At 47.4% G+C, this 27,162-nt stretch overlaps 2 protein-coding genes across 2 annotated transcripts in view; both read left to right on the top strand.

Annotated features, from left to right (window-relative positions):
• Window positions 1-20,075, top strand: part of LOC141172905 (uncharacterized) — a 65,828-nt gene extending 45,753 nt beyond the window's left edge. Inside the window, exons 8-14 of the mRNA XM_073657523.1 lie at window positions 5,657-5,712; window positions 14,901-15,051; window positions 15,181-15,360; window positions 15,443-15,566; window positions 15,650-15,747; window positions 15,943-16,033; window positions 18,308-20,075. Of these exons, the coding sequence (XP_073513624.1) occupies window positions 5,657-5,712; window positions 14,901-15,051; window positions 15,181-15,360; window positions 15,443-15,566; window positions 15,650-15,747; window positions 15,943-16,033; window positions 18,308-19,125 (1,518 nt within the window). The 3' untranslated portion in view covers window positions 19,126-20,075. The remainder of the gene's footprint in view (window positions 1-5,656; window positions 5,713-14,900; window positions 15,052-15,180; window positions 15,361-15,442; window positions 15,567-15,649; window positions 15,748-15,942; window positions 16,034-18,307) is intronic.
• Window positions 1-27,162, top strand: part of LOC141171898 (uncharacterized) — an 819,676-nt gene that overhangs the window by 108,164 nt on the left and 684,350 nt on the right. The gene's annotated exons all lie outside the window — the stretch shown is intronic.

Below are 27,162 nucleotides of genomic sequence, written 5' to 3'. Positions count from 1 at the left end.
GGTTGATTGCAGCGGCGGCAGATGGGTCGTCCGTCCTCGCTGTATCGGTCACTGGGTCTTCCTCTGGCCGGTGGGGTCCTCCTTGGTCGACGCCACGGGATGTCCTCCGGTCCGGATGCCAGCTGGATCTTCCCTGGGGTGGAAACCTGTAAAGACTGCACAGTTCGGGTTAGCGCAGCAACGCTCTTAGCTAGCTCTTGGACCTGATGGTGTAGGTCTGGAGCCGGGTCATTGTCCAAAGCCTGCGCATCAGCTCCCACAGGCCCTGCCGACAAGGGCGCCGCCTCCTGGTGGTAAGTGATAGCTGGGCGCCTGTGGGTAACAACGCCACCCGGTGCTGGTTCTCGGAGCACCCGGATAGCTCTATCCTTGAACTGTGCAAAGTCCAGATGGGGATCCTGTAAGGCCATTGCCCGCAACTGGGTTCGGTGGGCATTGCAATATAAACCCTCTATAAATTGTTCAGTCAATAGCCTGTCCTCGTTTCCCACCCCATCAGGGTCGGTCTGCTTTATGGCCCTCAGGGCCTCTTGTAGGTTTAGTGCATAGTCCCTTATACTCTCATGCGCTCGCTGCTTGCACCCGTAGAATCTAAGCTTAATCTCGGCTGAGGTGCGGGTATCAAAGGTGTCCTTCAGCCGGGTTAGTATCCCTGCGACAGTCTTCCTCCCAGGTGGCCAGGATTTTACTTCCCTTTTGGCTGCCCCGGTTAGTTGGGCCACCAGGATGCTCACTTTTTGCTCTTCTGTGAGGGGGTACACCTGGAAGAGGCTATCCAGCTTTTCTCTAAAGTCATGCAGGGTATGTGACTCCCCTGAGTACTGGGGTAGCCAAGCTGCTCCCGGGATATAGGGCATGGTGAAGGGCATAACTGCAGCAGCGGTAGCGCTGGCGGGGGTTGAGGCAGTGAAGCTCTCCTCCGTATCCGACATCTTCCTCCCCCCTAGTGGACCGTGGCCTACCTTGCAATGATCCTCTTCCGTAGGCCGCGGCTCTGCAGTGGATAGTCAGGGTTGAGGACCTTCCGTTGCGCTCCTGTGACGTCGGCGTCTGCTGGGCTCCTTCCAGGACCTTACGCAACGTCCGGACGTGAGGCGGGGCTTCAGTTCTCGCGCGCTTTCGGAGTCCACGCCCCTCTTCTTCCCGCGCGGCGTCCTCAAGATGGCGTCCAATGGCGGGAAAACTCCACGGATGGCGGGAAGAAGGTCGAAGATGGCGCCGGATGGCGGGAAAACTTCGCGGATGGCGGGAAGAAGGTAGAAGATGGCGCCGGATGGCGGGAAACCTCCACGGATAGCGGGAATCTTCACCACTGGTAAGTTTGAACAGTCTTTGCTTTTCAGGCACGCAGTACCCGGTGGTTGCGGGCACGAAATCCTGCCGACTACGCCAAAGTTGACGCGCCCCTGGGCCTGTGTCGCGCTGCGCTGCGCACGCGGGAGCCTACCCGGAGCCGGATCAGTGGAGGGTTGTAGTCTCGTGGCGGTGACCCGGTCCGTGCCCAGGGAGTCAAACTAGACGGCAGTCTATTAGTAGTAAATAGTTGATGACTACGCCACCCGTTGAGAGCAGCCAGGGAGCTGCTGCTGCAGGGCAGACCGCTGAGGCCGGTGGTAGGATTGTGCAGCGTGATAGTATAACCCCCAACGGGAGGGGTATGGCCTCAGGGCAGCCGACGTGGATGATGGGGATAGCAGGAACCACTCAGAGACGGTACGGTGTAGTTCAGGGTCTTTACTGGTAACAACGACAGACCCTCCCGGAGTACTTGCTAGCAAACGGGGCCTGGTCAGTCTTTGAGCAGATGGGATCTCCCCTGGCCAGGCGTAGTTGTAGGCCTCCCAAACTGACTGTACTCTTCTGGCTACCTTGCTAGAAGCTGATGTAAGTAACCCACGTCCCTGAGTGTACCGTGTGGTGCTCACCCGTATGGCCGGTGACTCGGGGCCTTCTAATGGCTTCCGCTCCACGATGGCGGTGCTGGTCCCACGCGTGTGACCGTGCCTTCGGGCTTCTGGGCCAGGGGACCTGAAATCCCCTGCCTGACGGATTCTGCTGCTGGGTAGGAGTTAGTCCCCACAGCCTCGGACTCCGGGTCCGGTAAAGAATCTTCTTAGTCAGGGCAGGCTCTGCAGCTGCCAGCCCCTGACTCCTTGTAAGTCTGCTGTTTCCTATGCTGCTTCTTGTCTCCACTCTCCTTGTCTGACTCACCCTGCCTCAGCCCCGGGTTTATACAGGGGAAGTTCTTCCCCTCCCAAGACTGGGCAGGAGGTGTGGCATGCACAGGATCCCTGACCAAAGGACCTCCCACCTGCTCTCAGACATAACATTACATTACTGTGGAAAACCAGACCCCTGGGGTGCCACACCTCTCTCCCGCATCAGTTGGTTTCCTGTCCTTGATGGGATCCTACAGTCCGGCATACCTACGGGGTGCCAGAAGACAGAAGTGGACGTCGTGGGATGCCAGGCCCGGCCAGTCCGATACAGGCAGCGGGGGTCCCCCTGCCTCGGCTGGTGCGGTGTCCTGAGGCGCCACCGCTATGGTCAGTGGGCCTTTAGGGTGTGTGAAGGGAGGTTTCCGGAGAGTCAGATCATTGGAAATGGACTCTAGAAGAACTGCTAGTGAATCTGCAGTTCCAGATTGCAATATAGTAGTATACGCATTTAAGGAGGTATACAATCAGGTTCCAATTCACATGAAACATCAAATTCCTGAGAATAGTTCTTGGTATAAATGAGGATTTAGGCTTTCAGTTTGTGTCCTTCCATTCAGATGTTAATGAGCCTTAAGGCTTTATGGAGGATTATAGTAGTTAGGACAACTCTCATATCGAAGGAAGAGGCATTAACAATAGTTTACCTCAACTATTTCAAGATTATTGGCAGATCCATCGAGTGCTGCAAAACTCACTGGGCAGTGAGTAAGAGCTGTAGTCTCCCAAGGTAGAATAAGGAGTCCTGCCATATGTCAAAATTAAAAGCAGTCTGGCCACAACTCTGAACAAGGCAATATTGCTGTTAATAAGGAATCTCTTACATTCCAGTAGTAGCATGGTCACAGGTACACACCCGTGGGCTGTCTTTAAAGACCCGGTTCCTCCAACCTGAAGAAGCTTTAGGCAGTATATAAGAAAGCTCCATTCATCTATACATGGTCTCCATGTAAAGGTCTTGTCATACAATAGAGTAGCTTTATCTTACATAAACCATTATGGAGGAACTCTGCCAAGATCCCTAATGACACTTATGTCTAATCAGTTCAGATGGCGAAGTCTCACCTTTTATCTTTAACAGCACCTCATATAAAGAGGAAGAGAATTGCAAGTGGACCTTTTTAGCCGTGGACTACTGGAACAGTGTCCAACCTTCATTGAATAAGCAAGGAATGTGAAAGTGAGTTTGGATCTAGGCCCATTTTCAGTCCAAAGATGGCACCCTGGGATGTGAATCCAGTGCTTACGGCTGTAACAAGCCTTTGCTTGAACCCATGGATTCAGGGTCTTCAGGGCCCTGACTTCAGCATGGTAAGTTTGACATTCAAGCTTTTTTGGTTAATCCTTTGTTTATACAGATCCTAGAAGATGGGTCGGTTCCGGAGCTACCTGATCTTCTGAAGATGGCTTCCAATTTCCATAGAAGTCAGGAAATTATGCACCCTACTTTCTGTGCTAATCCAGGGAATCCATGGCAGAACAATAAGAAGCCTCCTGGGCGGAGAAGACCGGTGCTACGATAGAGCAGATATGTAGAGCGGCAACCTGGTCTTCCCCCTCTACCTTCTTTAATCACTGCCGGCTAGACTTAACCTCCTTTTCGGACCTTATTTTCGGGAGAAGGGTTCTGGAAGCTGTGGCCCACCCCTAATGAGTCACTTCTCTGTAATTCTCTCCGTGGTGCCGTCATGGGGAAAGGAGAAAGACGTAGTTACTTACCGGTAACAGAATTTCTCAGAGCCCATGACGGCACCCGTACATTCCCTCCCTTCACGTGTGGGTGCGCACACTTATTAGTTAATTATTGTAGCCACGTGGTGTGTCTGACGAGGTCTTAAATTGTAAAAATTTTTGTTACTAACCTGGTGGTCCTCTCATGCTCTGTAAACAACTGATGCGGGAGAGAGGCACCGCCCTTTTATCTGTAGGTTTCCTGTCCTTGAAGGGCGGATCCCCTATCTCCGTGGTGCCGTCATGGGCTCTGAGAAATTCTGTTACCGGTAAGTAACTACGTCTTTTCTGACTATAAGATGCACTTTTTTCCTCCAAAATTTTGGAGGAAGGTAGGGGGTGCATCTTACAGTCCGAATGTGGCATATAAATAATACTCTGGCTGGTTGGGGAGCGGGGCACAGGAGGCAGGAGCCGTCTGCTGCAGCCTACACTGTGCTCGCTGCTAAAGAAAATGAATATTCACTGCTACCCACGCCAATGGGGGTGAATATTCATGGTCTTTAATAGCGGGCACACGCGATCGCTCAGCAGCAGCAGTATCCGCGCCGCGGCTACACTGTGTGCCGGCTATTAAGGAGAATGAAGTCACTGCTCCCCATGAACACAGTTCCGGCAGACTCTGCGGTTACTCTTCCCGCAGCTCATCTCACCTTGTGAGGGCGCATGGCAGTGAGATCAGCTGCTGGTAGACAGGATTCACGTCGTACACACACGGCTCCGCTTCGTACACCTCGTACACACGCGGCTCCGCTCCGTACACCTCGTACACACGCGGCTCCGCTCCGTACACCTGGTACACACGCGGATCCGCTCCGTACACCTGGTACACACGCGGATCTGCTCCGTACACCTGGTACACACGCGGCTCCGCTCCGTACACCTGGTACACACGCGGATCCGCTCCGTACACCTGGTACACACGCGGATCTGCTCCGTACACCTGGTACACACGGGCTCCGCTCCGTACACCTCGTACAGACGCGACTCCGCTCCGTACATCTGGTACACATTCAGCTCCGCTCCGTACACCTCGTACACACGCGGCTCCGCTCCGTACGCCTCGTACACGCGCGGCTCCGCTCCGTACGCCTCGTACACGCGCGGCTCCGCTCCGTACGCCTCGTACACGCGCGGCTCCGCTCCGTACGCCTCGTACACGCGCGGCTCCGCTCCGTACGCCTCGTACACGCGCGGCTCCGCACACCTCGACACGCGGCTCCGCACACCTCGTACGCGCGGCTCCGCTCCGTACGCCTCGTACACGCGCGGCTCCGCTCCGTACGCCTCGTACACGCGCGGCTCCGCTCCGTACGCCTCGTATACGTGCGGCTCTGCACACCTTGTACAAGCAACTCCGCTCCGTACACCTCGTACACGTGCGGCTCCGCTCCGTACGCCTCGTACACGCGCGGCTCCGCACGCCTCGTACACGCGCGGCTCCGCTCCGCACGCCTCGTACACGCGCGGCTCCGCTCCGCACGCCTCGTACACGCGCGGCTCCGCTCCGCACGCCTCGTACACGCGCGGCTCCGCTCCGCACGCCTCGTACACGCGCGGCTCTGCTACATCCACACTGTAAACCCCTCCTGACCCCACACATAAACTTCAGCTCATCCAGCACCATGACAACCAGCACAGCAGAGTCCTGCATCCACTGAGGCCCCTGATCATGTGACCCCTGACTCCTCCCCTCCTGTGACCTCATCACAGCTCCTGTGCGCACACAACAGCCATATATGTGGTGGCGGCTCTGCAGGTGGAGGTATGTGGAGACCCCATTACTGGGCGCAGGGGGCATTAACCCCTTCAGCACGGAGGCTCTTTTGGGGTCTTGTGTTGCCCCTTTATAAGAATCATAAGGTTTTTGTTCTGTTTCCTGTAATAGATACATACGACCCAACTATGGAGACCGGAAGGGAGGAAACGTATTGTTCTCAGAGTACAGGACCCCCACAGTGTAATGCCCCCATTATGCCCCTTATGCAGGATGTATGATGCCCCCACACAGTGTAATGCCACCATAGTACCGCCATCCCCCCACACAGTACAATGAGAGGCATAACTAGGGTCTAATGGGACCCGTTGTGAGATTTCGACCACCCCCCATCCTGATATATACAGTGGGTATTCAGACCCCCTTTACATTTTTCACTTTGTTTCATTGCAGCCATTTGGTAAATTCTAAAGTTCTTTTTTTTCTCATTAAAGTCCACTCTGCACCCCATCTTCACTGAAAAAAAATGCAGAAATGTAGAAATTTTTGCAAATTTATTAAAAAGAAAAACTGAAATATCACATGGTCATAAGTATTCAGATCCTTTGCTCAGGCACTCATATTTAAGTCACATGCTGTCCATTCCTTGTGATCCTCCTTGAGATGGTTCTACTCCTTCATTGGAGTCCAGCTGTGTTTAATTAATCTGATAGGATTTGATTTGGAAAGGCACACACCTGTCTATATAAGACCTCACAGCTCACAGTGCATGTCAGACCAAATGAGAATCATGAGCTCAAAGGAACTGCCCAAGGAGCTCGGAGACAGAATTGTGGCAAGGCACAGATCTGACCAAGGTTACAAAAGAATTTCTGCTTTACTTAAGGTTCCTAAGAGCACAGTGGCCTCCATAATCCTTAAATGGAAGAAGTTTGAGACCACCAGAAATCTTCCAAGACCTGGCCATCCAGCCAAACTGAGCAATCGTGGGAGAAGAGCCTTGGTGAGAGAAGTAAAGAAGAACCTCAAGATCACTGTGGCTGAGCTCCAGAGATGCAGTAGGGAGATGGGAGAAAGTTCCACAAAGTCAACTATCACTGCAGCCCTCCACCAGTCGGGCTTTTATGGCAGAGTGGCCCGACGGAAGACTCTCCTCAGTGCAAGACATATGAAAGACTGCATAGAGTTTGCTCAAAAACACATGAAGTACTCCCAGACTATGAGAAATAAGATTCTCTGGTCTGATAAGACAAACAGAACTTTTTGGTGATAATTCTAAGCGGTATGTGTGGAGAAAACCAGGCACTGCTCATCACCTGCCCAATACAATCCCAACAGTGAAACATGGTGGTGGCAGCATCATGCTATGGGTGTGTTTTTCTGCTGCAGAGACAGGACGACTGGTTGCAATTGAAGGAAACATGAATGCGGACAAATGCAGAGATATCCTGGATGAAAACCTCTTCCTTTGGACCTCAGACTTGGCCGAAGGTTCACCTTCCAACAAGACAATGACCCTAAGCACACAGCTAAAATAACAAAGCAATGGCTTCAGAACAACTCTGTGACCATTCTTGACTGGCCCAGCCAGAGCCCTGACCTAAACCCAACTGAGCATCTCTGAAGAGACCTGAAAATGACTGTCCACCAACGTTCACCATCCAACCTGACGGAACTGGAGAGGATCTGCAAGGAAGAATGGCAGAGGATCCCCAAATCCAGGTGTGAAAAACTTGTTGCATTATTCCCAAGAAGACTTGTGGCTGTACTAGCTCAAAAGGGGTCTTCTCCTCAATACTGAGCAAAGGGGCTGAATACTTATGACCATGTCATATTTCAGTTTTTCTTTTTAAAAAATTTGCAAAAATTTCTACATTTCTGTTTTTTTTTCAGTCAAGATGGGGTGCAGAGTGTACTTTAATGAGAAAAAAAATGAACTTTTTAGAATTTGCCAAATGGCTGCAATGAAACAAAGAGTGAAAAATATACTGGTATACCAATTAAATATGTGAATAGAGTTGTTATAGACCCAGTCTGCGTACGGGCACTCTGACCTCTCTATGCACCAGATTAGATGTATGTTATGTATTTATGTTTTGAAAAATAAAATAAAAATGATGTTGAAAAAAAAAAGAGTGAAAAATTTAAAGGGGTCTGAATACTTTCTGTACCCCCTGTATATGTATGTCCTTTATCCTGGGCCTCAACCTAGTTTATGTCCCCCGTTCTGCCCCTGTTCTTTTGTGTATAGAAAAAAAATAAACTATTACACTCACCAGGGGCGAACAGAAAAGTGATGGGGCCCCATAACAGAAGTATAATGCACTCCCCATAATCATCCATTCAGTATAATGCACAGCCCAAAGTCTGTACATGTAGTATAATGCACAGCCCAAAGTCTGTACATGTAGTATAATGCACAGCCCAAAGTCTGTACATGTAGTATAATGCACAGCCCAAAGTCTGTACATGTAGTATAATGCACAGCCCAAAGTCTGTACATGTAGTATAATGCACAGCCCAAAGTCTGTACATGTAGTATAATGCACAGCCCAAAGTCTGTACATGTAGTATAATGCACAGCCCATAGTCTGTACATGTAGTATAATGCACAGCCCAAAGTCTGTACATGTAGTATAATGCACAGCCCAAAGTCTGTACATGTAGTATAATGCACAGCCCAAAGTCTGTACATGTAGTATAATGCACAGCCCATAGTCTGTACATGTAGTATAATGCACAGCCCTTAGTCCGTACATGTAGTACAACCCCTGGCAAAAATTATGGAATCACCGGGCTCGGAGGATGTTCATTCAGTTGTTGAAAAAAAGCAGATCACAGACATAGCACAAAACTAAAGTCATTTCAAATGGCAACTTTATGGCTTTAAGAAACACTAAAAGTAATCAAGAAAAAAATGTGGTACTCAGTAAGGGTAATTTCTTTCCGACCAAGCAGAGGGAAAAAATTATGGAATCACTCAATTCTGAGGAAAAAATTATGGAATCATGAAAAACAAAACACAAAATAACACTCCAATACATCATTAGTATTTTGTTGCACCACCTCTGGCTTTAATAACAGCTTGCAATCTCTGAGGCATGGACTTAATGAGTGACAAACAGTACTCTTCATCAATCTGGCTCCAACTTTCTCTGATTGCTGTTGCCAGATCAGCTTTTCAGGTTGGAGCCTTGTCATGGACTATTTATCGGTCGACCATGACAGCACCACGAGAGAGGGGATCCGCCCACCAAGGATAGGAAACCTACAGGCTTAAAAGTGGGCGGCCCTCCCTCGCCTCAGTTTGGTTTCCTGTCCTTGATGGAGGGAACCTATTGCAGGCCTTCAGGAACAATAGTTCCTTATTTATCTCCTTCCAAGGGGTGAGGAAGGGGCTTAAGGTTACTAAATCCACCATAGCTAGGTGGATCAGGGAGGCTATTACTCTAGCCTATGTCTCCAGCGGTGAGGAAACGCCACAGGGGTTGAAGGCTCACTCTACCCGTGCGGTGGCAACCTCAGGGGCGGAGAAGGCTGGTGTCTCGATGGAAGACATATGTAAGTCTGCTACCTGGTCTTCTCCATCTACCTTCTATAGGCACTATAGATTGGATTTGGGTGTTTCATCCAACCTCACATTTGGGAGAAGGGTGCTCCAGCCTGTGGTCCCTCCCTAGACTTTTTCATCTCTGCAATTCTCTCGTGGTGCTGTCATGGTCGACCGATAAAGTCATAAGTTACTTACCGGTAACGGGATTTTTCGGAGACCATGACAGCACCCTTATATTCCCTCCCTTCACCTTATGGGAGCACTCCTCATCTATTAATTACAACCTTTTCTCACTTAGTGGTGTTGTATAAAAATGTTATTTTTATGATTGTTTTGCTATGTCTACTAACCTGGCAGTCCTCTCAATGCTCTGTAATCCAAACTGAGGCGAGAGGGAGGGCCGCCCCCTTTTAAGCCTGTAGGTTTCCTGTCCTTGGTGGGTGGATCCCCTCTCTCGTGGTACTGTCATGGTCTCCGAAAAATCCCGTTACCGGTAAGTAACTTCTGACTTTTCTTCAACTTCCACCAAAGATTTTCAATTGGATTGAGATCCGGACTATTTGCAGGCCATGACATTGACCTTATGTGTCTTCTTTCAAGGAATGTTTTCACAGTTTTTGCTCTATGGCAGGATGTATTATCATCTTGAAAAATGATGTCATCATCCCCAAACATCCTTTCAATTGATGGGATAAGAAAACTGTCCAAAATATCAATGTAAACTTGGGCATTTATTGAAGATGTAATGACAGCCATCTCCCCAGTGCCTTTACCTGACATGCAGCCCCATAGCATCAATGACTGTGGAAATTTGCATGTTCTCTTCATGCAGTCATCTTTATAAATCTCATTGGAACGGAACCAAACAAAAGTTCCAGCATCATCACTTTTCCCAATGCAGATTTGCGATTCATCACTGAATATGACTTTCATCCAGTCATCCACAGTCCACGATTGCTTTTCCTTAGCCCATTGTAACCTTGTTTTTTCCTGTTTAGGTGTTAATGATGGCTTTTGTTTAGCTTTTCTGTATGTAAATCCCCTTTCCTTTAGGCTGTTTCTTACAGTTCTGTCACAGACATTGATTCCAGTTTCCTCCCATTTGTTCCTCATTTGTTTTGTTGTGCATTTCCTGTTTTGGAGACATATTGCTTTAAGTTTCCGGTCTTGGTGCTTTGATGTCTTCCTTGGTCTACCAGTATGTTTGCCTTTAACAACCTTCCCATGTTTTTTGTATTTGGTCCAGATTTTAGACACAGCTGACTGTGAACAACCAACATCTTTTGCAACATTGCGTGATGATTTACCTTCTTTTAAGAGTTTGATAATCCTCTCCTTTGTTTCAATTGACATCTCTCATGTTGGAGCCATGGTTCATGTCAGTCCACTTGGTGCAACAGCTCTCCAAGATGTGATCACTCCTTTTTAGATGCAGACTAACGAGCAGATCTAATTTGATGCAGGTGTTAGTTTTGGAAATGAAAATTTACAGAGTGAATCCATAATTTTTTCCCTCTGCTTGGTCGGAAAAAAATTACCCTTACTGAGTACCACATTTTTTTTCTTGATTTCTTTTAGTGTTTCTTAAAGCCATAAAGTTGCCATTTGAAATGACTTTAATGTTGTTGAAAAAAAAGCAGATCACAGACATGGCACAAAACTAAACAACTGAATGAACATCCTCCGAGTCCGGTGATTCCATAATTTTTGCCAGGGGTTGTATAATGCACAGCCCGTAGTTCATACATGCAGTATAATGCACAGCCCATAGACCATACATGTAGTATAATGCACAGCCCATAGTCCGTACATGTAGTATAATGCACAGCCCATAGACCATACATGTAGTATAATGCACAGCCCATAGTCCGTACATGTAGTATAATGCACAGCCCATAGTCTATACATGTAGTATAATGCACAGCCCATAGTCCATACATGCAGTATAATGCACAGCCCATAGACCGTACATGTAGTATAATGCACAGCCCATAGTCCGTACAAGTAGCATAATACACAGCCCATGGTTCGTACATATAGTATAATGCACAGCCCTGGTCCATACATGTAGTATAATGCACAGCCCATAGTCATCCATGTAGTATAATGCACAGCCCATAGTCATCCATGTAGTATAATGCACAGCCCATACTCATACATGTAGTATAATGCACAGCCCATAGTCCATACATGTAGTATAATGCACAGCCCATAGTCCATACATGTAGTATAATGCACAGCCCATAGTCATACATGTAGTATAATGCACAGCCCATACTCATACATGTAGTATAATGCACAGCCCATAGTCATCCATGTAGTGTAATGCACAGCCCATAGTCCATACATGTAGTATAATGCACAGCCCATACTCATACATGTAGTATAATGCACAGCCCATAGTCCATACATGTAGTATAATGCACAGCCCACAGTCATCCATGTAGTATAATGCACAGCGCATAGTCATCCATGTAGTATAATGCACAGCCCATAGTCCATACATGTAGTATAATGCACAGCCCATACTCGTAGTATAATGCACAGCCCATAGTCCGTACATGTAGCATAATGCACAGCCCATGGTCCGTACATGTAGTATAATGCACAACCCATACTCATACATGTAGTATAATGCACAGCCCATAGTCCGTACATGTAGTATAATGCACAGCCCATACTCATCCATGTAGTATAATGCACAGCCCATAGTCCATACATGTAGTATAATGCACAGCCCATAGTCATACATGTAGTATAATGCACAACCCATAGTCCGTACATGTAGTATAATGCACAGCCCATAGTCATCCATGTAGTATAATGCACAGACCATAGTCTGTACATGTAGTATAATGCACAGCCCATAGTCATACATGTAGTATAATGCACAGCCCATAGTCCATACATGTAGTATAATGCACAGCCCATAGTCATCCATGTAGTATAATGCACAGCCCATAGTCATCCATGTAGTATAATGCACAGCCCACACTCTTACATGTAGTATAATGCACAGCCCATAGTCATACATGTAGTATAATGCACAGCCCACACTCTTACATGTAGTATAATGCACAGCCCATAGTCATACATGTAGTATAATGCACAGCCCACACTCTTACATGTAGTATAATGCACAGCCCATAGTCATACATGTAGTATAATGCACAGCCCATAGTCCGTACATGTAGTATAATGCACAGCCCATAGTCCGTACATGTAGTATAATGCACAGCCCATACTCGTACATGTAGTATAATGCACAGCCCACAGTCATCCATGTAGTATAATGCACAGCCCATACTCATACATGTAGTATAATGCACAGCCCATACTCATACATGTAGTATAATGCACAGCCCATACTCATACATGTAGTATAATGCAGAGCCCACAGTCATCCATGTAGTATAATGCACAGCCCATAGTCCATACATGTAGTATAATGCACAGCCCACAGTCATCCATGTAGTATAATGCACAGCCCATAGTCCATACATGTAGTATAATGCACAGCCCACACTCTTACATGTAGTATAATGCACAGCCCACACTCTTACATGTAGTATAATGCACAGCCCACACTCTTACATGTAGTATAATGCACAGCCCATACTCATACATGTAGTATAATGCACAGCCCATAGTCCATACATGTAGTATAATGCACAGCCCATAGTCCATACATGTAGTATAATGCACAGCCCACACTCTTACATGTAGTATAATGCACAGCCCACACTCTTACATGTAGTATAATGCACAGCCCACACTCTTACATGTAGTATAATGCACAGCCCATAGTCATACATGTAGTATAATGCACAGCCCATAGTCATACATGTAGTATAATGCACAGCCCATAGTCCATACATGTAGTATAATGCACAGCCCATAGTCCATACATGTAGTATAATGCACAGCCCATAGTCCATACATGTAGTATAATGCACAGCCCATAGTCCATACATGTAGTATAATGCACAGCCCATACTCTTACATGTAGTATAATGCACAGCCCACACTCTTACATGTAGTATAATGCACAGCCCACACTCTTACATGTAGTATAATGCACAGCCCATAGTCCATACATGTAGTATAATGCACAGCCCATACTCATACATGTAGTAGTATGGCCAAGGGCACCGTGTACTCGCTGATTTAAATGCGTCCCTAATGGCGTACATGCCGATGTCAGCTGCTGGCCTCTGATTGGTCAGCAGCGTGTATTGTGGCTCTTCAGCTGAATGTCAGTCCGAGAACACATCCAGCTGAAGTAGGGGTCGGTCGCAGGAGCCACTGCGGTCATTAAGCCTCTCAATATAATGCTCTCATAGTACCTCTATTTCCCCACACCATATAATGTTCTCATAGTACCGCCATCCCCCCACATACAGGATAATGTTCTCACAGTACCGCCATCTTCCCACATACAGTATAATATTCCCACATTACCACCACCCCCCCACATACAGTATAATGTTCTCACAGTACCGCCATCTTCCCACATACAGTGTAATGTCACAGTCCCTCCATCCCCCCACATACAGTATAATGTTCCCACAGTGCCACCATCTTCCTACATACAGTGTAATGTCACAGTCCCTCCATCCCCCCACATACAGTATAATATTCCCACATTACCACCATCCCCCCCACATACAGTATAATGTTCCCACAGTGCCACTATCCCCCCACATACAGTATAATATTCCCACATTACCACCATCCCCCCCACATACAGTATAATATTCCCACATTACCACCATCCCCCTCACATACAGTATAATGTTCCCACATTACCACCAACTCCCCACATACAGTATAATGTTCCCACAGTACCGCCATCCCCCCACATACAGTATAATGTTCCCACATTACCACCATCCCCCCACATACAGTATAATATTCCCACATTACCACCATCCCCTATTTTATTTTATGTTTTAACACTTGGTTTTCTTTTTTTGGTGTTTTTCATGTAATATATGGAAGCCTACAGGAAAATGCTAAAAGAAACATAATATCCAGGAAAAAAACACTGTACATGGAGACATTAGCATCAAATAACTGTCTTGTTTTTACAAACACGCTCTTATAAATGAGATCTAACGTGATAAAAGATTACAACCTGGGGAAGACGGGAAACATTCACATAGACGGTCGGTGATGATGGAGTCAGTGACGGACTCTGGCCATATCTGTTTCTAGAGCCGTATTAGAAGATGAAGATGTCGTCCTCATCATGAAGTTGTTATTTCTCATGCCATGTGTAATGTATATGACGAGAATTAGCGTTATGGAAGATGAGTCTATAAGAAACATATTCAGCTGCCGACTCCGAGGAAGAAACTGCTTGTTGTCTGTGGCCTAAAATATAAAGGTTTTATTAGTACGTCAGGGACAAAAGCAGAATGTTGTAAAATAATAAAAATACCATTGCTGCTTGGGTTTCTGGGTGATTCTTACTGAAGCCGTGGCCAACTTAGCCAGTGATTGGAAGTATGGAGGAGATGTCTAAGTCAGCAATTCAACTTATGTTCCAGTCCATAAAAACTAGAGAACACAACATCTACACATTCTATCTCCTGATATATTTCCCTTATTGTCTCCAGTAATTGTATTATTACACAGAATTCTTTATGATGTTACATCGGCTCATCTTCTTCTCATTCAGGTTTCTACAATATCAGATCCTCTCAGTGAAGATCTTCTATATTAAGAGAATTTTTCTGAATCACCTATCAAGTATGGATATGGACAGAGACAAGATGGCGGAGAGGATATTACACCTCACCCTAGAGATCCTCTTCCGGCTTACTGGAGAGGTGAGAGATTCTGATGACATCACATTACATCATTCTTATCTATGGGAATAACAGATGGACAGAACTGGAGAGGTGAGGACTCTGGAAATGTCTGCAGTGAGACTTATTAATGTGTCTCTCCATAACCAGGATTACACAGTAGTGAAGAAGACCTCTAGTGAACGCTGTCAGGACCCTGTGTCTGAGGGATGGGGAAGACCCCTGAGCCCAATCACAGGGCCTCCACCTCACCCCTTCATACATGAGGACATCAATGACCAGAAGATCCTAGAACTCACCTACAAGATGATTGAGCTGCTGACTGGAGAGGTGACACTGCTGGGAATGCTGGGACATTATACAGTAACGCTATGGAGGGATCGAGGGGATGACGGTATCATTGTTGTGTCAGGTTCCTATAAGGTGTCAGGATGTCGCCGTCTATTTCTCCATGGAGGAGTGGGACTATTTAGAAGGACACAAAGAACTGTACAAGGACGTCATGGTGGAGGTTCCCCAGCCCCTCACATCACCAGGTAATAGACAGGACTAAATACACACGGCCTATAATTATCTGTATGTAAAGAATGAATTCAGACCATGTATGTGTTTCCTCCAGATCTATCCAGTAAGAGGACAACACCAGAGAGATGTCCCCATCCTCTTCTTCCACAGGACTGTAAACAAGAAGATCCCAATGTTCCTCAGGATCATCAGGTAGATGGAGAGAAGGTGTCATGAGATCTCCCCTATGATGTGTAGACAGCTGTGAAGGTCTTGTGCTCAGTCTTGTTTTATCCACCAGTATTATATGTTTTATACTTATGTAATGAGAACGGTGGAGATGGCAGGATTAGAGCCGATTATAGATGTGACTTCTCCATCTGTCTGTGACTTATATATTTGTTTCAGGGTGAAGATCTGACACATATTAATACTACAGAGACTTATGTGAGGGGTGATGAGCGGTGTAAGGAGGAGATTCCTACATATGACTACCCAGGTGAGTAGTAACCACTAAATGCAGGGAAGTCACAGATTCTTCTCAGTCACCGGCTGTGGCTGCTTTATCGGTGGTGTAGTCCGGCCGTATCACAATAGTGTGATCACCATTTTCCCTCTAGACCACAACATTCTCCTCCATCAAAAAATGTTCACATAACTTTGTGTAATTGTAAAAGACCTTTTCTATAGAACTTACAACCTGGAGGATCCACCTACCCCCTGGGATTAGTAGACGCTGACCGTTACCTGCCCCGATCTGTAAACTACAAAGCCAAATGACAGCGTACGTAGAAAGTGCTGACAAGTGAGAAAATCACTTGAAGAAAAATATTCTGATGGGCCTGTAAGAGAAAGCGGAGGGTAATGATGCTGTTGGCTTCCTAGATCCCTGATATCTTATTGGATGAATCTACCTTCTCTCCCTTCTGTGCGGCTGAATGTGCTCATATGGTCCCTACAAGACCAGGTGCAGTCTTTCTGGCCAAACTTCACTTTTATGATCGAAAATATTAAATGTGCAGTGAGGGCCAAGTGTGAATTTCTGTACAATAACAACAGAGTTTCCCTTTATCCTGACTTTTCAAACTATCTTCAAACAGGATCTTGATAAACTACATAAATAACATTACACTTGTGCCATGATATGTCTCTAAGCTGTGCGTGGCTGATGGCTGTAATATACATCTATTAACGCTTGCAGGAGATGTGGTGGCATGGCTCGAGCCCTGGTTTCATGGATTCACTCCACGTCATAAATTACATTATGTTTTCAATCCTTAGGAATTCAGAATACTGCACAATCTCTCCTGAAATGGGGGGCACTAATACTTTCTCTACTCTCCTGGTCAGGACTCATCATACCTCCAATGGTCCACCATAAATGAGCGCAACTCCGGTTTAGTGTTGGAGCTCTCCCTTGTTGGGGATGTAACATATCTTTTATTCTGTCTTTTTTACAGGTTCATTCTCTATGATAGTTTGATTGTGGTGGGATCGGCCTGACTCACTTATGTGACTCTGTAATTCCCTGGTAGTCTTTAAAAGAAGGTCTCCATTACCTCTTCCCAATACCCGAGGTCTAAATTTAAGACCCCTCAGCTCTGCAGTATTATAAAAAGTTCTCTTTCCATTTCTAATATTTCTTCTTGAAATTTATCTGACAGAAAATATTGTCCCTTACGATAGTTTAGATGACGAGGAGCCACCGAGCCCCAGACTCTAATTACCCCAGAGAGGTTTCATCACTAGTTACTCACTATTTACTGAGAAGACTGTTCAGTTCCATCATTTCAGTAGATGTGTTATTGTCTATACTCACAATTTTTGACTACAACAGTTCGTTCCCAAAATACTCTGATTTAACCCCTTCCCGCAGACAGTTTTTTGTTCCTAATCAGCCCCATTTTTCAAATCTGACGTGTGTCACTTTATGTGGTGATAACTTTTGGAATTCTTCACAAAGGATAATAGCAGAAAAATGGACCTTACAAATTATTTCCAACTACTCTTGAATGTGACAATCCCCTATATATGGTTGTAGACTACTGTCTGGGCACATGGCAGGGTAAGAAGGGAAGGAGCGACATTTAGCTATTTGAATGCAGATCTTGCAGATACCAGAGGAGATGGGACACAACATTTGCAGAAACCTTAATATGACAAAATGGCAGAAAACCAGAGCAATAGAAATCCCCATAAAGTGACTCCATTTTGGAAATTATAACCCTCAGTGAATTAATCTATAGGAGTAGTGACTATTTTGACTCCACGGCCACTTTCTAGACATTAGCTCGCAGTCGATGTTGGAGAGTAAAAATTGCACATTGGCCATTTTATTCCCCAACACATAGTGGCCAGATTGTGCTCCAGGAGACACACACCGTAAATGAAGAGGGTTCTTCTCACCATAGTAATGCCAAATACATGGATGATAAATGTGGTTTGGACGCACTGCAAGGCTCAGAAGAGAGGGGGAGATCGGACTTTGGGAGAGTGGATATTGCTGGATTGGTTTATGGATGAGTAGTAGTTTTTATTAGTAACATTTTCATCTACATAACATTGGTGGCTTCTTTTTCCATATTTTGGAGGCCGAATGCACAAACAGTTGAACACCGCTCCAATGGTTCATCCTATGAAGTTTTCTATTAGACTGTGAATTGTCATTCTGTCAATAAGTTGTCATTTCTACAGACATTTTAAGTAGAAATGTTCAAAAATATAAATTTCAAGGATGTTTTATTTAAAATTAATATTTTTTTTTTCTTGGCAGATGACTGTACCAGGAGATCAGAGGGACAGGAGATTTTTATATCAGATGATCTTCAGATCCCACAGGATACAATTGAAGTGAATGCCATTACTCCAGATATCCCATCATCCCTTCACATCAGAGATCTGTCATCTGATCCTATGAAACAGGTCCTGTCTTCTGATTCATTACCGACTACTAAGGAAAGTCAAAATAAAAGAATAAGAATTGAAAAACGAACTGTTCCTAAAGCAAAGAAGTCATTTTCACTTTCAGAAAATGGAAATAGTTTGACCCTCAAAAAGTCTATAAGTCAAAAAATACACACAGTGGACAATAGATTTTCGTGTTCCAAATGTGGGAGATGTTTTAACTGTAACTCAGTTTTGGTTAGACACCAGAGAACTCACACAGGGGAGAAGCCTTTTTCATGTCCAGAATGTGGGAAATGTTTTAACCGTAAATCAGTTTTGGTTATTCACCAGAGAACTCACACTGGGGAGAAGCCTTTTTCATGTCCAGAATGTGGGAAATGTTTTAACCATAAATCAGTTTTGGTTATTCACCAGAGATCTCACACAGAGGAGAAGCCTTTTTCATGTTCAGAATGTGGGAAATGTTTTAACCATAAATCAGCTTTGGTTAAGCACCAGAGAACTCACACAGGGGAGAAGCCTTTTTCCTGTTCTGAATGTGAGAAATGTTTTAACCAGAAATCAGATCTTGTTAGACACCAGAGAACTCACACAGGGGAGAAGCCATTCTCATGTTCAGAATGTGGGAAATGTTTTAACCTTAAATCAGCTTTAATTAGACACCAGAGAATCCACACAGGGTAGAAGCCTTTTTCCTATTCTTTTTTTTTTAATTCAGTAAATTTTTGAGTTTTTTTCATTAGTTTTTTTTTTACAAAACAAGAAACCAGTACATACAATAATAAAATAACATACATGCATCTCGCCGATATATCCTTTCAGCTTGCCCATTACCGTCTGATAACTTGCAGTTACTATATCTTACAATTAACATTCCACATTCTTGAAATCTCTTATATAAGCATAATATTGTAATAAACATTATAATCCTATATACCTATAGGTGTGCTATATTACCCAGACCACATGTTAAGGAATTCCAATACACAATGAAACATTAGACCTCGTCAATGCCTCCCTTCCTCCATAAGTCAAATTGTCTCTCCAGCAATAACCCCCTTGATGGCATTCCAGGTGTATCCACCCATAAGTCTCATATTTTCTCAAATTTATTCATTGAGTTTCATTTTTGATATACCCCTTTTTCTAATCTGATATTATTTATCCTATTTTTGAGTTCACTAATTTCTGGGGGTAAGGGGTTAATCCATTTGGATGCAATATGTTTCCTAGTTTGAAGTAAAATACGTGAAATCCCTATTGAAATTGGGTCAAATTCCATATAATCTTCTAATATACCTAATAGGCATTTTTTGGGTCTGGTTGAATATCTATTTTATATTCCCTCTTTATAATAGACTGAACTCCTTTCCAGCATTTACCTGACTCCCGGCATTCCCATAGCGTATGTAATAGGCCCGCATCATCCATTTTACATCGTGGACATTCAGCATCAGTCCGGTATCCTATGTTACATAGGAATCTTAGTATTTCCCTTCTCTAATACCAACTTAACAAAAGTATTATGTTTTACCCAAAAGGGAGTCCATTTTGATTGTGCATTAAATGAATGCCGAAACTGTAAATATCTATAGAATTGTGTCAACCCAAATCCCCCCTTTAATTGATCAAAGCACTTAAGTATCCCTTCAGACAATAGGTTTTATATCGTATATACCGTATTTTTCGGACTATAAGATGCACTTTTTTCCTTCAAAATTTTGGAGGAAAGTAGGGGGTGCATCTTACATTTCGAATGTGGCATATAAATAATACTCTGGCTGGTTGGGGAGCGGGGCACAGGAGGCAGGAGCCGCCTGCTGCAGCCTACACTGTGCTCGGTGCTAATGAAAATGGCTATTCATGCCCATGGGGGTGAATATTCATGGTCTTTAGTAGCGGGCACACGCGATCGCTCAGCAGCAGTATCCGCGCTGCGGCTACCCTGTGTGCCGGCTATTAAGGAGAATGAAGTCACTGCTCCCCATGCACACAGTTCCGGTGTGGGGAGCAGTGACTATTCCCGCAGCTCAGCTCACCTTGTGAGGGCGCATGGCAGTGAGATCAGCTGCTGGTAGACAGGATTCAGCGATGGAGCAGAGGGGAGGAAGGCGAGTAGAAGTGTTTTTTGTTTTCTTTTTGCAGCGTGATGGAGATAAGGGTTGCCATGCATACCAGGAAGAGGGACGAGGGGAGCCATGCTTACCAGGAAGAGGGACGAGTGGAGCCATGCTTACCAGGAAGAGAAATGAGGGGTGCCATGCATACCAAGAAGAGGGATGAGGGGGGGCCATGCATACCAGGAAGAGGGATGAGGGGGGTCATGCATACCAGGAAGAGGGATGAGGGGGACCATATATACAAGGATAAGGATGAGGGGTGCCATGCTTACCAGGATAGCGATGAGGGGGCCATGCATACCAGGAAGGGGGATGAGTGGTGCCATGCATACCAGGAAGATGAACTTGGGGGGCCTTGCATACCAGGATAGGGATGAGGGGTGTCATGCATACCAGGATAGGGATGAGGGGGCCATGCATACGAGGAAGGAGGATGAGGGGTACCATGCATACCAGGAAGAGGGACAAGGGGTTCCATGCATACCAGGAAGAAGTACGAGGGGGGCCTTGCATACCAGGATAGGGATGAGGGGTGCCATGCATACCAGGATAGAGATGAGGGGGCCATGCATACCAGGAAGAGGGACAAGGGGTGCCATGCATACCAGGAAGAGGGACAAGGGGTGCCATGCATACCAGGATAGGGATGAGGGGGGCCTTGCATACCAGGATAGGGATGAGGGGTGCCATGCATACGAGGATAGGGATGAGGGGTGCCATGCAAACGAGGATAGGGATGAGGCATCCCATGCATACCAGGATAGGGATGAGGGGGCCATTCATACCAGGAAGGGGGTTGAGGGGTGCCATGTATACCAGAATAGGGATAAGGGAGGGCCATGAACACCAGTATAGTGATGAGGGGCGCCATGCATACCAGGATGGGGATGAGGGGTGCCATGCATACTAGGATGGGGATGAGGGGTGCCATCCATGCATAACAGGATGGAGGGGTGCCATGCATACCAGGAAGAGGGATGAGAGGGGCCTTGCATACCAACAGGGATTCGGAGTGCCATGCATACCAGGATAAGGATGAGGGGTGCCATGCATACCAGAATAGGGATGAGGGGGCCATGCATACCAGGAAGGGATGAGGGGTGCCATGCATACCAGGAAGGGGGATGAGGGGTGCCATGCATACCAGGAAGAGGGATGAGGGGTGCCATGCATACCAGGAAGAGGGATGAGGGGTGCCATGCATACCAGGAAGAGGGACGGGGGGTGCCATGCATACCAGGAAGAGGGACGAGGGGTGCCATGCATACCAGGGGTGCCATGCATACCAGGAAGAGGGACTAGGGCTGTCATGCTTACCAGGAAGAGGCATGAGGGGTGCCATGCTTACCAGGAAGAGGGATGAGCGGGGCCATGCATACCAGGAAGAGGGATGAAGGGTGCCATGCATACCAGGATAAGGATGAGCGGTGCCATGCATACCAGGATAGGGATGAGGGGGCCATGCATACCAGAAGGGGGATGAGGGGTGTCATGTTTACCAGGAAGAGGGATGAGGGGTGCCATGCTTTCCAGGAAGAGGGATGAGCGGGGCCATGCATACCAGGAAGATTGATGAGAGGGGCCATGCATACAAGGATATGGATGAAGGGTGCCATGCATACCAGGATAGGGATGAGGGGTACCATGCATACCAGGATAGGGATGGGGGGGGCATGCATGCCAGGATGGGGATGAGGCGTGCCATGCATTCCAGGAAGAGGGATGCCATGCATACCAGGAAGAGGGATGCCATGCATACCAGGAAGAGGGATGCCATGCATACCAGGAAGAGGGATGAGGGGTGTCATGCATACGAGGATAGGGATGATGGGGGCCATGCATACCAGGATAGGGATGAGGGGTGCCATGCATACCAGGATAGGGATGAGGGGGGCCATGCATACGAGGATAGGGATGAGGGGGGCCATGCATGCCAGGATAGGGATGAGGCATGCCATGCATACCAGGATAGGGATGAGGGGTGCCATGCATACGAGGATAGGGATACGGGGGGCATGCATCCCAGGATAGGGATGAGGGGTGCCATACATACCAGAAAGGGGGGTGAGCGGTGCCATGTGTGCCAGGAAGAAGGACGAGGGGTGCCATGCTTACCAGGAGGAGGGACTAGGGGTGCCATGCTTACCAGGAAAAGGGATGAGGGGGGCCTTGCATACCAGGATAGGAATGAAGTGGGCCTTGCATACCAGGATATGGATGAGGGGTGCCATGCATACGAGGATAGGGATGAGGGGTGCCATGCATACGAGGATAGGGATGAGGGGGGCTATGCATGCCAGTATAGGGATGAGGAGTCCATGCATACCAGGATGGGGATGAGGAGTGCCATGCATACCAGGAAGAGGGATGCAATTCATACTAGGATGGGGATGAGGGGTGCCATACATACCAGGGTGAGGAGTGTCATGCATACCAAGATGGAGGGTGTCATACATACGAGGATGAGAGGTATCATGCATGCCAGGATGAGGGGTGCCTTGCATGCCAGGATGAGGGGTGCCTTGCATGCCAGGATAGGGATAAGGGGTACCATGCATACCAGGGCTGTGGAGTTGGTAAGCCAAACCTCCGACTACGACTCCTCAATTTCCATGACCACAACTCCGACTCCCTCATACACGGCTCATGTTTAAGTGATGAATTTACTGTAGCACAGATTCATCTCAGCTAAAAGTCCAGACCTTTAGATCAGGAATAGGACAGACATTTATAGGACATTTCAGAACTTTCCCAAATTCTTATCAAAAATATTCCACACAAACTGCATTGAACTACTGTACCCAATTTATTATATATTTTAGGAGTCGAGGCCATTTTATTCTGACTCCACTAAAACGGGCTCCGACTCCACAGCCCTGATGCATACCAGGATGGAGGGGTGCCATGCATACCAGGATAGGGGATTGGGGTGTCACGCATAATAGGAAGGGAGGCATATACAGTATACCAGGGTGGGTGATATTAACAGAATTGGGGGACATTACCCCTATAACAGTGTCAGCAGCAGACTTCCTCCCCCATAACCGTGCATCATGACCACATTTTTTGCTTACATTTTTTTTCTATTTTCCTCCTCGAAAACCTAGGTGCGTCTTATAGTCCGAAAAATACGGTATACCTTTATCCATCCAACTGCGAAATCCCTCTAATTTATAGGACTCAGCATATTTATTATTAAACCATATCTATAATATAAGGCGGGATGCGTGTCTCTGTCTGAAGCCTCGATAGACTGCACATGCGTGACGTGCAGTCTGGCTCCAGAGAGAAGCACGCATCCAGCCGTTACAGGTAAGAGGAGTATATGGCACTGGAGATCACGGTATGCGTAGACACTGAACGCATACCGCGATCTCCGGCACCATACTTACCTGACCGGGAGGAGCGTTGCCGCAGCGCCTCTCTTCTCTGGAGACCGGGGGAGGAGTGAAGGCGTCGGACCGGTGCGTGAGCATTGCGCTATCCGGCGCCATTTTACTGAAGACACATTTACCGTGTGTCTTCAGCAAAATGGCGCCGGACAGCGCGGTGCTCCGGCGCTGCACTCCTCCCCCGGCCTCCGGCAGAGAGGACGCAGCAGCGCTGGAGTACAGAGAAGAAAGGTGAGTATAACTGTTTATATTTTTTGTATGTGTGTACAGTGTGAAAGGGATGAGGGGGCCACACATAACAGGATTGTGGGGTGAGGGGACCATGCATATATCAGGATTGGGGGTGAGGGGTACCACACATACCAGGATTGGGGGGTGAGGGGTACCACACATACCAGGATTGGGGGTGAGGGGTACCACACATACCAGGATTGGGGGTGAGGGGTACCACGCATTCCAGGATTGGGGGGTGAGGGGTACCATGCATACCAGGATTGGGGGGTGAGGGGTACCACACATACCAGGATTGGGGGGTGAGGGGTGCCACGCATACCAGGATTGGGGGGTGAGGGGTGCCACGCATACCAGGATTGGGGGGTGAGGGGTACCACGCATACCAGGATTGGGGGGTGAGGGGTACCACACATACCAGGATTAGGGGGTGAGGGGTGCCACGCATACCGGGATTGGGGATGAGGGGTGCCAAGAATACCGGGATTGGGGAAGAGGGGTGCCACGCATACCAGGATTGGAGGATGAGGAGTGCCACGCATACCAGGATTGGGGGGTGAGGGGTGCCACGCATACCAGGATTGGGGGGTGAGGGGACCATGCATACCAGGATTGAGGGTGAGGGGTGCCACGCATACCGGGATTGGGATGAGGGGGGCCACGCATACCAGGATTGGGGATGAGGGGTGCCACGCATACCAGGATTGGGGATGAGGGGTGCCACGCATACCAGGATTGGGGATGAGGGGTGCCACGCATACCGGGATTGGGGATGAGGGGTGCCACGCATACCGGGATTGGGGATGAGGGGTGCCACGCATGCCGAGATTGGGGATGAGGGGAGCCATGCATACAAGGATTGAGGATGAGGGGTGCCACGCATGCTGAGATTTGGGATGAGGGGTACCACGCATGCTGGGATTGGGGATGAGGGGTGCCACGGATGCCGGGATTGGGGGTGAGGGGTGCCACGCATGCCGGGATTGGCGATGAGGGGTGCCACGCATACCGGGATTGGGGATGAGGGATGGAGTGCCATGCATACCAGAATGAGGGATACAATACATACCAGGATAGGGATGAGGAGTGCCACGCATACCAGGATTGGGGGTGAGGGGTGCCAAGCATAACGGGATTGGGGGTGAGGGGTGCCACGCATACCGGGATTGGGGGTGAGGGGTGCCACGCATACTGGGATTGGGGGTGAGGGGTGCCACGCATACCGGGATTGGGGGTGAGGGGTGCCACGCATACCGGGATTGGGAATGAGGGATGGGGTGCCATGCATACCAGGATGAGGGATACCATAAACACCAGGATAGGGATGAGGGATGGGGTACCATGCATACCAGGATGAGGGATACCAATCACACCAGGATAAGGATGAGGGGTGCCATGCATACCGGGATTGGGGGTGAGGGGTGCCACACATACCGGGATTGGGGGTGAGGGGTGCCACGCATACCGGGATGAGGGGTGCCACGCATACCAGGATTGGGGGTGAGGGGTGCCACGCATACCAGGATTGGGAGTGAGGGATAGGGTGCCATGCATACCAGGATGAGGGATGCCACGTATACCAAGGATTGGGGGTGAGGGGTGCCACGCATACCAGGATTGGGAGTGAGGGATAGGGTGCCATGCATACCAGGATGAGGGATGCCACGTATACCAAGGATTGGGGGTGAGGGGTGCCACGCATACCAGGATTGGGGGTGAGGGGTGCCACACATACCAAGATTGGGGGTGAGGGGTGCCACGCATACCAGGATTGGGGGTGAGGGGTGTCACGCATGAGAGGATTGGGGGTGAGGGGTACCACGCATACCAGGATTGGATGGTGGGGACAGGATGGGGGCAGCACAAATACAAAGAGGGGGGCAGCACATACCAGCATGGGAGACCATATACCAATAAAAATGCTCGCCACCCGGGCGTAGAACAGGTTCAATAGCTAGTAGGTATATATTCACTGCAGTCTCCTATTTCCATTATATGGTTACCCCTATCCCAGACCTTGTAGAGTAGAGCAAGTGTAGGGTATATTGATTTCTTGTGCTCGAGGTCATTCAGTTCAACTATATGAATAGGAATATTCCACGGTGTTCCTGAGGTAATTAACCCCTTAATATTATTTGGGTTTGCTGCGCTATGCCACCTACCCAAATGTTGCAGTTGCGCTGCAATATAATATATTAGTGCATTAGGAATCGCCAATCCACCAGATTCCTTGTCACTTTGTAGATATTACATAGTTACATAGTTTATAAGGCCGAAAAAAGACAAGCGTCCATCCAGTTCAGCCTATTTCTTGCGCACTGCAGCTATTCCGCAGCGTTGATCCAGGGGAAGGCAAAAAAAAAAACATGCGGTATAGGCCAATTTACATCATTGAGGAAAAATTCACTTCCCGACTCCTATCTGGCAGTCAGATTAAATCCTTGGATTAATTAACTATCACTAAGCATAAGATGTAATTTTATTGTTCTCAAGAAAGGCGTCCATGCCTCTCTTGAACTCATTAAGTGAGTTGGACATCACCACTTCCTCTCCCAGAGAGTTCCAGAGTCTCTCGGCTCTGACCGTAAAAAATCCCCTTCTATGCTGGTGCAGGAACCTCCTTTCCTCCTGACGCATAGTGTGCCCCCTCGTCTTTGTCACCATCCTTGGTATAAACAGGTCATGGGAGAGATCTCTGTACTGCCCCCTGATGTATTTATACATGTTTATGAGGTCTCCCCTAAGCCTTCTCTTTTCCAACGTAAATAGGCCTAATTTTGACAACCTCTCTGGGTATTCTAGTCCCTCCATTCCCTTTATTACCTTAGTCGCCCTCCTTTGTACCCTCTCTAGCTCCAATATGTCTTTCCTGAGCACCGGAGCCCAGAACTGTGCACAATATTCTAAGTGCGGCCTTACCAGCGCTTTATACAGAGGAAGAACAATGTTCTCATCATATGCCCCTATTCCTCTTCTGA

This window comes from Phyllobates terribilis, unplaced genomic scaffold, assembly GCF_046119375.1.
Source record: "Phyllobates terribilis strain yellow unplaced genomic scaffold, ASM4611937v1 Scaffold_12__6_contigs__length_324123572, whole genome shotgun sequence".
Taxonomy (NCBI): Eukaryota; Metazoa; Chordata; class Amphibia; order Anura; family Dendrobatidae; genus Phyllobates; species Phyllobates terribilis.
The sequence above is the reverse complement of the archived record's forward strand: the minus strand, read 5'-3'. Positions and strand labels throughout refer to the sequence as shown.